The 11,955-nt window shown below is 41.2% G+C and overlaps 1 protein-coding gene across 2 annotated transcripts; it reads right to left on the reverse strand.

Annotated features, from left to right (window-relative positions):
• Positions 1-335: 335 nt before the first annotated feature.
• Positions 336-10,891, reverse strand: LOC306959872 (rapamycin-insensitive companion of mTOR-like; the record flags this gene model as incomplete). Of its 2 annotated transcripts, XM_079552124.1 has the most annotated exons (38): positions 336-701; positions 839-977; positions 1,042-1,150; positions 1,224-1,382; positions 1,452-1,634; positions 1,711-1,792; positions 1,861-2,029; positions 2,108-2,999; positions 3,068-3,279; positions 3,352-3,458; positions 3,546-3,638; positions 3,804-3,891; positions 3,974-4,083; positions 4,153-4,231; positions 4,298-4,374; positions 4,442-4,606; positions 4,685-4,811; positions 4,886-5,076; positions 5,359-5,494; positions 5,570-5,616; positions 5,957-6,058; positions 6,957-7,122; positions 7,194-7,294; positions 7,389-7,469; positions 7,568-7,634; positions 7,708-7,798; positions 7,870-7,957; positions 8,036-8,118; positions 8,216-8,283; positions 8,352-8,419; positions 8,504-8,673; positions 8,750-8,876; positions 8,962-9,025; positions 9,447-9,578; positions 9,642-9,706; positions 9,779-9,876; positions 10,647-10,694; positions 10,781-10,891. In XM_079552124.1, the coding sequence occupies 38 exons, from the start codon at positions 10,830-10,832 to the stop codon at positions 630-632; spliced, it is 4,908 nt and encodes a 1,635-aa protein (XP_079408250.1). In that variant the 3' UTR covers positions 336-629. The 2 variants fall into 2 exon arrangements, with proteins under 2 accessions (XP_079408250.1, XP_079408249.1); XM_079552123.1 differs by lacking the exons at positions 8,962-9,025; positions 9,447-9,578; positions 9,642-9,706; ... (1 more) ...; positions 10,647-10,694; positions 10,781-10,891 and having other exon boundaries at positions 8,216-8,286.
• Between the last annotated feature and the right edge of the window lie 1,064 nt (positions 10,892-11,955).

Here is an 11,955-nt window from a genome sequence, read left to right on the forward strand (position 1 = left end):
TTGTAGTGAGTGAGTGGTTGGTGGTGGTCTGAATGTGACACAATATACTAACATTAAACATGCAATCAAGTGAAAATATTAAACAAAACTGGCAAAAGTTGTATTTAAATGCAAATTCTTTCTGGTCAAAGCACTGCAAATAAACCAACAGTATCTTTTACAATGACCAGAAGGTTTTTAAATAAAATGTATGCATGTCTGTGCTGACTAAAAATATGCACCTATTGCTTCACTGAACAATTGTCAGCCCACAATGTCTTCAAGTTAAAATAAAAAGCTAGAAATCTTGGATTTTCCAAAAGCATTTTTATTGTTTATATTTCTCAAGAAAAATAAATAATTGTTTGTGTAGACTCTCATTCATACAGGAAGTACTCATTGTAGTGAAGCTTAAATCTGGACTGGACTGAGTTTGGTTGAGTTGAAGATGTCTCGCCTCTTTTTCTGTTTTGTTTCTTTTACCTCTGTAGCTCGGTCTAGTTGTGACAAGAGCGAAAAAGAATCTTCTGCGGATAGAAGCGAAATGTCCTCAGCTCAACAAAACCCAGTCCAGTCGATGATTTAAGCTTCACTATAGTTTTATACATAATCTCTATGTTTAAAGGACTGTGAAGTGAATACTAGTGAAATTAGCTTGTAAGGTTCTGGATGGAGGTCCTGTGCTGTGGCATGGACAGGATACTCTCAGCTGCAGCATACATCTGACAAAGAGACAAGTCATTTCAACACAAACTATCAGATTAATACAAATATTCTCTGCTTTCATCACTAATAATTTATCTACCTCTATTTCTGTTGCACTAAAAAAAATTATAAGTTAAAGCAAAACTTTTCTTACAGGTACAAATGGCACATCTTGAAAGAGCTCTTGTATGAAGCGGCGGGACGGCAGTCGGAAAGTGCAGTGAGCAAGAAGAAATGACACCTCCGAATACAAACAAATGTCATCAAAGGTATACGGGAACTTCTCCTTGATCCTATTGAAACACATACAGAATACATAAAAACAAAACAGCCCAGAACATTTTTTAGGATACTTACGCTAAGAGGTTGGTCTCATGGCTTTTCGTTCCTACAGATGAGCTGAGATTAATAATCAGACGCAGCACCTCTTTCCTGAGCAGGACCCCACTGGCTGGCGTGTCTTCTTCTGGCAGGGAAGTCACATTGTGCGTATGTTTTGAAAGAAACAAACAAAACAAGTAAAAGAGTTCAAGGCCTACCTAAAACCATGTCTGTGCTGTGCCCACTGCCAGCAGAACCATGGGAGATCACGTCACAGAAAGCAGACTCCTCTGTCAGGTTCGATGTGCTCATGGCCTCTATATGGTTTGTTGAAGGAGTAATGGTCCCCTCTGCACTGGGCGCTTCTTCAAATAAATCTAAGAAATACAAAGTCACACTAAATCAACTTCACACAGTAATTTTAGGTTTATCAAAGGTTTTCTAACCTGGGTTGCTGGTGTGGCAGTTATAGCCAAGCACACAAAGGGCAGCACAATACAAACAATTACTGTCATTGTGTTCCTGGAGACCAGTGTCCTCTAAGCCCAGCATCTTAAGTGGGTCTGTCTGACTGACTACCACCCGCTCAGTGAAGTGGGGCCTCGCTGGCTGACGTCCATCATCATGGCCTGAGAGAGCAGTGTGTTAATGATGTACATTTATGTACATATATGTGGCAAGGCTGATGTTCAGGCTGGGTCTCACCATTGTCCCTGGAGAAAAGTTTAGCAGAAAAGTCTTCAGAAGAAGTGCTTGACATTTTCTGGAAATATGGACTTTCTTTTACCTGAGCCAAAAAAAAATTCTTGAGAAAGGTATATTATTTTCATCAAATATTATGGCAGTATCAGTTACCTGGAACATGCAGTTGATGTCAACAGGTAAAGCAAGCCCAATGTAATCCTCAGGTGAGCCAGTGGACACTAAAGAGCGAACTGAGGAGGAGCGCTGCAGTGTTCTTTGGTTTATTGGACTCAGTAGATGCTCCTTGTCGAGAGATGCAAAACTCAGAGTTTTTAGGAATCTAGAAACAAATACAGTTGCTCATAGGTTTGAGTGTTATAGGTGACTGGAATGTACTTCATATTTATGAGGGTCACACCTCTTTGAGGAGAGCCGGGAGTCCAGGCTGCCTGTGTTCATAGTGATCGCATCTGCGAAAAGGATGTCTTTAGCTGGAGACACCAGTGCCTCACTATGGGACCAAGATGGCTGTATGCGCTGGTGCTGTAACCTCCGGAGAGTGGCGTATCCCAGGGCATCTCGAGGACTGGTGTGGGTGTAGTGGGTACTGAATAATCGAAGGCCGTTGCTGCTCAGAGGAGTCACTGAGGGAGAGGTAAAAGATTGCGCCCTGCGAGGCACAGTGTGGGACGATCCAGGAGGGACCAGAGAAGTAGAAGAGAACTTGGGGACTGTCAGAAAGGGGGAAGATGGTGCAGGAGTCAGTGTGTGTGAGATTGTCTGGTTGTTTATTGTACTGTTCAGACAGAGACAGTCAACACTAGACACCAGAGCTTCTCTGGACTCATTGGGGGAGCTGCCACTACTGCTGGTTGTGTCAGTGTTCAGGCTGTGGCTGCGGATCTTAAACCCATCAATATCCAAAGCATCTTTACTCAGTTCAGCTGAGCTGTTTAACTCTCCCTCCTCTGTGCTAAGAGTGTTTTCTTTTTCTACATCCATCTCTTCAGATGAGCTTTCTGTAGACACCTTCCCTTTTCTTTGCAGAGGAAAATAATGGACTGATCCAAAACCGTCTGGGCTAAAGTCATTAGTGGAGTGTTCTTTTCCTTTGAGGGGTTTTCCTGTATTGTTGTTTTTGGGATAGGGGGCGCTGCGAGGCTTTCTGATAGGCAGAGACAGGGAGTAGATGAGGCGCGACCGGAGGCGACTCGAACTCTGAGTTGAGCCTGATGTGGGCTCTGTCAGTTTGCTGAAAGATTTTTCAGGAAACTCTCCAATCTGCAGCCTCTCTTCGTTTAGTGTAATATCTAAAAAACATTGCATGATTATGATGAAGTATTTGTAGAGATTTTGCATGTGTACAGTTCAGTGGTACCTGGATGAACAGTCTCTCTGTCGCTGTTGTGACGAGTGCTGGTGGACTCAGTGAAGTTCAGGGACCAGGGTTTGAGATGTGCTTCAAATTCTTCTGGGTCCACAGGCCACAGGGTGCTGCGGCTGTGGCGCACAGAGTCCCAGCCCTCCCGCTTCAGCGCCTCACAGCCAGGTTTAGTCTTGCTCATGAGCCCGAGCACATACACGCATGTCCTGCACAGGGAAACCCCAGTGCCGTCACTGAATGTGTTTTAAGATTGTTATGAAATATCCCTGGAACTTTACCCTCTGATGGAGAGGACCTCACAGTGATAAGCCAGAGCTACAATGTCGGGAATTACACTCTCCTCCAGCAACAGGTTCAGACCCCAATTAGTAGAACCTATATTACCCTGTTTCACAATCAGGTACAATAGATAGTGGATTGCTCTAGAAATATTCAATTTCAATCATAATTATGCTGTGTAAATGTTTCTCACCAAAGCCCAGAGTGCGGCCTTCAGTTGTTTGATGCTTTCCCATTGGTCCAAATTTGGAGCACGTACATAGTAACTTAGATCATATACCACGTTCTGCAGCAAATGGAATTTAAAAAAAACTATTTTTTACTTTTACACAGTTGTATAAAAGTAAAAAATGTGCCTTCACACAAACAGTTCAAGAACATATAAATGCAATGACATTTTAGTAATAGTCAATTCGAAACATGAATTGTGACCACCATACGACACATTTACCTGAGCTTCCAGAAGTTGGCACCCAGATTTACTGTGAACAAGCTGACCATACAAATGTACAGGCAGGTACACATGAGGCTTAGGTTTCCTGCCATATCAAAACAATAGATGCATAAATAAACGATGCAAGAGTCTCGTTTGTTGTTAACATGCAAATATTCTGACGTTACCGCTGGCTGCTGCGTCGCACATAGTTATCTCCATTTACAGGCTTTTGATACGTGGTGAGAGCCTCATTCAGCTGGTCCTCAATGATGTCCACATACCTCAGATTATACGACTGTAGCACAACACAGCGAAACTAACATGTGCAAGGCTCACGTAACTAAAACCATAGAACACCATTTACCCTTTTCCATTTTTCCATCTGGGTTGTAACAAAACCTTTTTCACTCAGATATGCAAAGCCCTTGGGAATTGACAAAAATCTGATGGAAAGTTAAGCGTTAAAACAACCGTAATTTAATAATATGCTTTATATAAGGGGAGTGTACCTCAGCAACAGGAGAAGACCTTTGTCCCCCAGATGAGTTAGTGCAGGTTTCATCTCGATCAGTGCATGGAGGTTGGCCTGGAAGATCACAGCACAGTCACACCAAGCCTGAGTGCCTCAAATGACACACATCATTCTTTGGCACCTTATCTCCACAGGCTTCATCCAGAATGTCTAAGGCTTCCATTGAAACAGCCTTATTGCGGTCGTGAAGCTGAGTGGCCAGAAGCTCAATGCCCCAGCTGCTGAAGAACTCTACATTGGCCCTCAGCAGAACACGCAGGTGTTTTGTGGCATATAATCTACAAGACTATGTGGCAGCAATATGTAAATAAATGTTTTAAAACATTTCAGAAAATGTGGGTTATTCTATTTAGATTTGTCCTACTTCTGTAGCAGCTGTGAGGATTTTGGACAACATAACACGTGCGAGTCCGTCCCGACTGTAGTTCAGGGTGGTGACGGTGAGCTTCAGCAGGTGCTCCTGGTTCTTCACTGTGCACAGATTCAGCAAACTAATGCAAAAAACAAAGCATTGTTGAACATAAAATGTGCTCACCTTGAAATGTAGACGCGAGAAATGTCTTACCATTGGAAGACATTGCACTTTTCAAGCATTTTGACCCCAGGGGGGTAGGCAGACAGAGTGCCCAAGAAGAGGAGGTAGTATTGACGCAGTGTAGTTAAAAGACTATTGCTTTGTTCAGTTTTAGCCGGCATGTAGGAAACTAACCACTGGACAATGTCTTTCACCAAATCTTCAAGAAAGCCCTGGCCGTCCTTAGAAATGAAGAAGAAAGTTAATGTACAGTGCCTCGAGAAATATCGGCGGCCCGAGTAAATGTGTAAGCGAGGAAAACGTCCAGTGGTACAATTATTGGCACAGTTATTGTGATGAGGCTGGACAAAACATGACAGTGATTTTGGGACCAAGCCTCAACGCAATTCAGATGATCTGATTTATTTTTGAGAAACTTAGTAATACAGGCTTGTAAAGCTTAATACAAGTGTAATGCATTATTGAATATGAGTGATTCCTTAGTTTGTTTCCCGTGACTGTACCTCTTCCGACTGCATGAGGAACTCGATGAACTGGCAGCCAACAACAGTGATCTGCCTCGCTTTAGGATTGTCCAGGACCAGGTTACTGAACAGATTGCTACTTGGCTTGTAGAAAGAAAGTAATCGACGCACAAATCTGTCAAAAAAAAAGTTAATAAAACACTGAAGGGTCAAGCAGCCAGTTTTTGTATCTAACTGTAACTTTGCTTACATGTGCATTTGTTCGCCTTTATTGCTTCGAAGGCTGACATTTGGCCACTGTAAAAAGAAAAAAAAAAGAACTGTGACGACTAGGGATGATAACTGGTTTCAAGGTAAACCGTGGTATTAAAATTCTTGTTTCATTATACTATTCCCCCTACGACATCCACACTCATATTGTACTATCATTATTTAGTCAAATGTAATATAATTGACCGGATAGAGCAACAACTTGACGTAATGTAAGCAATGATAAATAATGATATATTTTCAAAAGTCCCTCCCTGTGAACCGGCCTGTCAGGTCCAGTCAGAAAGGGAGGGGTCACTTTTTGGGCATGGCTTTTATACCGCGGAAATCTCAGACCGTCACCGCCAAACTACTAACAAAATGTTACCTTTAAAATGGTTCCAATCAGACTCCAGTCCCAGTCCAGGCTCTCGTGGTGGCTGAGGATGTGGCTTTCTTTTAGGGTAGTCATCAAAGCATCCTCTGTGTCCTTAAGAAACAACATATTACATCACATAACTAATATTGTCACCAGTAATAGTAGTAACACCTTAAGAGCACTTCGACTTTACTGCACAGACGTTGAAATGCTCCTAAGATGTTACTATGCCTTACAATATAGTACCCCTTTTATCCGCTTAGAAAATCGACATGTTTAATTTTGTGTAACTAGACTTGGATTGTGTAACTACTCAAGCAACCGTATTTAAATAGGGAAAACGTGGAAGAGCTTGGTCGCTTCTAACTTCACCCCCGTTTGGCCCCCTAGAGGAGGAGAGGCTAAATGCTGACAACATCTTTGGTCTTTGTGTGTGACTGAGTGCACGCACAACGACCAGACAGGTACGCATCAACTCATCTAAGGTCAGGTAAGAACATATCTCAGTATGTAAAAACGGTGGCCTGTTCCTTTAAGGAAGCACCCTAAATATAGGGATTGAGCAGGTGCAACTCCTGAGAAGAGGAGGGGACATGAACAAACTCTAATGGCCTTAATCGGGCACTTCCTTTAATGTGAAACTGATCCTTACGTAAATGTTACCTAAACTGGAACTTATTTCAATGTATTTTAATTATTTTTTGTAACGTCTTTGAATGGACTTTGTCATTTGACAGTACCGAATATTTTTCCAAAGATTGTAATAGTTTATAGATTGACCATTGATATTATTTATGTGTCGAACTCCTCCTGCTCACTGGTGGATAAGCCGACCAGTCAGTGGGCAGAAGTTATAGGAGTATTATACTCTGCGAAAATATGACCTGAGGAAGATCCTCTTGGACCAAAATGTCTGAATAAATTAAGTTTCCTTGGAGAAAGTGTGCAGGTTTTTTTCACTGTTCACAAAACCAAAACAATAAATGAACTGGTTGGAAATGAGCGGTACCTTGGTGATAAAAATGTCTTTCTGAAGTCCACAGTGCTGGTTGCGAGTGTAGCGCGATGCCCCTGATGTACGCAGGATGTGGTCCAAATACAAACTAGAGGGTTTAGGTTGCACTTTTTTCTTTTCATGAAAACATTTCATATTATTGACTGCAGCACTCGCCCGCCTGAAATTAAAGAACACGGGATGTTTAACATATTTGAAAATCAGCCGAGAGGGAACAGGGATAAGGCTTACAAGCGTTTGTCATGAGGGATATCAAAAGAAGCAGCAACATTGACAAGGGTTGGTAAGCAGTGCAGGTGCAGGCTTTGACTATGAGGAAGGATACGGTTTGCCTAAGAGGGAAACAAAACAAAGTCATAGATTTGAAAATGACCAAAAATTGAAAAATTAGAATAAAACATGTGATTTGGTTCATACTCTGCATACCATATTTAGCAGCTCTTTCAGTAAAATTGTAGCCCGTATAGATATAATATCATCACTGCTAGCAATAACTTCCACCAAACCCTAGAAAATTCACATTTTAAATATTTGCAAATAAGAGATTCACTGTTATTGAGATTTACTATTGATGTAATCTTGGTTGATTTGTGTAATATTCTCACCTCTAACAAACCACTCTTGATGAAAGCAGAAAGCACAAAAGCCAAGTAGTTATGCATCAAGTCTGGTCTATAAGAACATTAGAAAATGTATTATATTTCCCCTAAATAGATCAAACCAGGTTTGTTAAATGTTAAATTACCGAGAGAAAGATCTGTGTGGAAGGAGCGCTTTGGCTTCAGAAGCCACAAATCCTTCAGACAACTTCCAACTCTCCTGAAATCTGCTCGGGTCTAAGAGGAAATGCAATAAATTGATGATATCAAAGGTGCACGAAACAGCAAGTTGTAAAGTTACTACTGACCAACACTGTTTAAGGCTTCCATGAAATTTATGCAGGGCATAGGTATAGTTAAATGAAAAATGTCATATAAAACCTCTAGCAAGGCTTTCTGAAAGACAAAAGACGTTATTATATAAAACTATGCATGTAATAAACTGCCAACAAATTAACAATGAAATAAACATACCCGGGCTTCCATATTTGGTATACACAAGAGGCCGATCAGGGACTGGATCCCTGTGCTGCCAGACTTACAGAGGTTAATGATACCTACAAGGTCAAAAGAACAGGTGAAGTTCCCTGAATGACTTCAACAATGCATTTAGTGCCTGTTCATGAGGTGCTGAACTGAGCAGAGCTTAATTACCAGACCAGGAGCGAAATGAAGCCACTATAGACATTTTGCTGGCCATAAATCGAGTCTCCCTGTCCTCTCTGCTTAAATACAAAGTGTTTTGTATTTTTTGTTGAGTTAGTATTTTTCACAAAGTTGTCACTCTCACTTTAACTGCCCCTCCTCCACGTCTGGGTTGTGTCTGTAGTGGAAATCTGTGTATGGGGCCAGGATTTGCTAAAATAGGCATGAAGGAAAACAAGAATGCGTAAAGTGACACTTTTGTAGACGCACAATAAAGTAGCTAGCCCAACCAAATACCTCAAACTCTACATCGGAGCGTACAAACTGGCGTGTCTGGGGGTGGTTGAGGAGATGAAGGATGGTGATAATTAGAGCCTCATTGATGCGACTCAGCTGACAGTCAGTCACGCTCTTCAGGATGGTGCTGAGGCCGCCCGCTTGTGCAACCACAACGGGGTTTTTGAGAGCTACACAAGAAAAGGCCCACACAAAGTTTTGCCAAAACCCCACTGAGAACAGTGTTTGTGTGTCTCTGGCACTCACCCAGTTCACAGATTATGGCCACACAGGCCCGGGCAAGGCGGTCGCACTCATGGTGCCCATCGTTCCCCACCGCAATGAGCGAGTTTGTGATAGAGGAAGGAAATAGCAGCGCATTTACAGAGATCATCTGAGTGACAATGTTAAACACTTTAGTTAATCACCATCTTCCAAAGGTAACGTGATCATTGAGCAGAAGTTGGGAACAAACTCGCCTTTCGAACCAGTCTGAGTGCTTGTGTCCTTTCCCCTTCATTATTCTGCTGAATGTCTATACATCTGACCACCAGAAGAGATAATATTATAATACACAATAGAAGTGAAACTCGGAAAATTAGAATATCGTCAAAAAGTTCATTTCTGTTATTCAACTGTGAAACAAATATATGATATAGACTCATTACATACAAAGTGACATATGTATAGCCTTTATTTGTTACAATTTTGACTATTATGGCTCAGTTTGTAAAAACCCCAAATTCAAAATCTCAGAAAAATAGAAAATGGACTGTAAGCCATAATCATCAAAATTATAACAAACAAAGGCTTGACATATGTCACTGTGCATGTAATGAGTCTATGTCATATATTAGGTTCACATTTTAGGTTGAATTACAGAAAGAAAATAAACTTTTGAACGATATTCTAATTTTGCGAGTTTCACCTGTATACAGAGTATTAACCTAATAACCTAAATTACCTTGATATGATATAGTCCACCTGAAGACGCAGCACCCTCTCCAGTGTGCTACTGTCAGTGATGAGGTAGCGGAAAGCTCGCAGTCCAGCTGTACGCACTTCTTTGGCCTCATGCAACAGGGCTAGACGCAGACTTATAGAGGGACAAGAACATGTTCAAACAGGGGAGTTTTCTTTAGAAAATGCTCTAATTTACCAAATAATGATCTCCTCCTGTGTAAAGCCAAGCTTTTCCTCACTCAGACCGACGCTGTAAAGAAGCTGAGGCAACATATCATATTAACAAAGACATAACAAACCTTTAAGAATAGCTTGCTACTGGCTCTACATTACCTTCACAAAATTGTTTAAGTGAGCGAGCTTAGACATGTGAGAAACTCCTTGCTGCTTTGTGACATTTTTTAGAATTTCCAAAAGATTTTCAGCTGGGTCTGAAAACAAAGCAACAAATTAATATATTCCTGGTTGGTTATTAATAATGGATGTTATGGGTGGTTTCACTTTAGCGTTATGTTGACATGTCACATGTCTGTTGTCCTTTTTGACCGCTGAAGTTCATTTAAATAAATAGTGACCACAGTCAGGTGTCAAACAGAAACAAAGTCAGATCAGGCATAAATACTGGCGCCCAAAACAAACATATGAAGGACACACAGGCACAACTTTGTTTATAAAACAAGTGAATATGCAACATTAAATAAGATACTGTTTAATACAGTTAACATTCGCTTAACAGTAACTTTTGTCAAACTTCAAATTCACAGAGTAAAAGAAATCCTGCAGTTGTAGCTCTGCATTTCTTTGGTAGGGGCCTGTGTCTTGAGAGCGGATGATTGACATTCACCTCAAGAATATTTGGTTGGCTATTAGTGTTAAACTCATTAGGACTTTGATACTTGAAGCAATAATAATTAATTATTGTAAAGGTGTAAAAAAAAAAAAAGACTACTGCTTATCCCAGCGGATAGCAGCAAATGACAACACACCTCCCAATATAATAATGAGAGAAACAGGTTAAACATCACCTCTTGATCTAGTGTTTGGCATCCTGCAAGAAATATCTGTCATAGCGACAAAAGTCTTCACAGATCTCTACAAGTGACAACTATCACGGAAAGCTATTGCCATGGGTTCTGTCGTGTTGATAATGATGCTGCAGCACAAGTTTAAAGATCCTAAGCAGTTTTATTCTGATCTCTACCTCTGCATAGATCCAGGGGGACGGTATCCTCGCCGTTGTCATTGCGACCTGACAGCATAACAGAAGCCAAGAATAAAGTCCGTTCCGACTCAAGTTCAAACTTTTACTCTCGTAAAAGATGCTGAATGTCTCACCTCTCATTCGTGTGCTCCGAGACGCGCGGCTTCGGATGTTGCTCACCGCCATCTTTAGAGAGATCCAGCGGACAGAGCTCTGTGAAAGTGAAGCTCTGACCCGCACCCGACCCGCACACTAACCCGCAGACAGGTCTGTTATCGCGAGAGCCATCAACACTTCTGGATCATTAAGTGTACACTTGACGGGAATTACACTCTAACTATTGAATGACTTTACCTGACAAAAGCACCAGCGTTATTATCAATATCAAAGGTTGCTCCTCCTTTATAATTGTGTTACTGATAAGAAGACCTCTTGATTAACAAGTGCATTAGAATCTGAAAGCAAACTCAACAACACAGGCTATTACTATTAAATAAAGTATAGGCCTCTGGTAGAGGACCCGAGCTTGGGGGAAAAAGAAACCGCCCGCGGAGGGTGAGGAAGAGTTTTCTTTTTTAGATATAGATATAGATATAGATATAGATATAGATTGAAGTAAATAAAGATAACAGTGACATCATAAATGAAAATCACACATATTGAAAGGGGCATAAATAAGATAATTCATTATATATAGCAAACATATTCAGCTTTTTTATTGGGGAGATTTTCTAGTTTTAAGATAATATTCCTTTGAAATGAAATATATTTGGTTTAGTTTTTGACTATTGGATATTGATCCCCTCCCATCTCCTCGTGCTTGAAACTTACAACAACTGCATCAGTTCCCTCATAACCCAAATAATAACAATGTCCTTGGAAACAGGCCATGTTCCAACCTCCCTCAAAACCGTTGTCATCAAACCCCTCCTCAAAAAATCCACCTTGGACCCTAAACCACTGTCAAATTACAGACCAATTTCAAATCTCCCATTCATTTCCGAACTCCTTCGAAAAAGTTGTTTCTATCCAGCTCCATAATCATCTCAAATATAACAGGCTGTATGAGAAATTTCAATCTGGTTTTCGTCCCTGCCACAGCACAGAAACAGCTCTCATCAGAGCGACCTGCTGATGGCCTCTGATTCCGGTGCCACATCCCTCCTCATTCTTCTCGACCTCTCTGCTGTGTTTGACACTGAAGACCACCACATCCTCCTGCACCAACTCCAGCACTACAGGTCTCTCTGGCACCGCCCTCCAATGGTTTCATACCAACCTTACTGACAGAATCGAGTATGTAGCTCTG

The sequence above is a fragment of the Gobius niger genome (genome assembly GCF_951799975.1).
Source record: "Gobius niger genome assembly, chromosome: 2".
NCBI classification, from domain to species: Eukaryota; Metazoa; Chordata; class Actinopteri; order Gobiiformes; family Gobiidae; genus Gobius; species Gobius niger.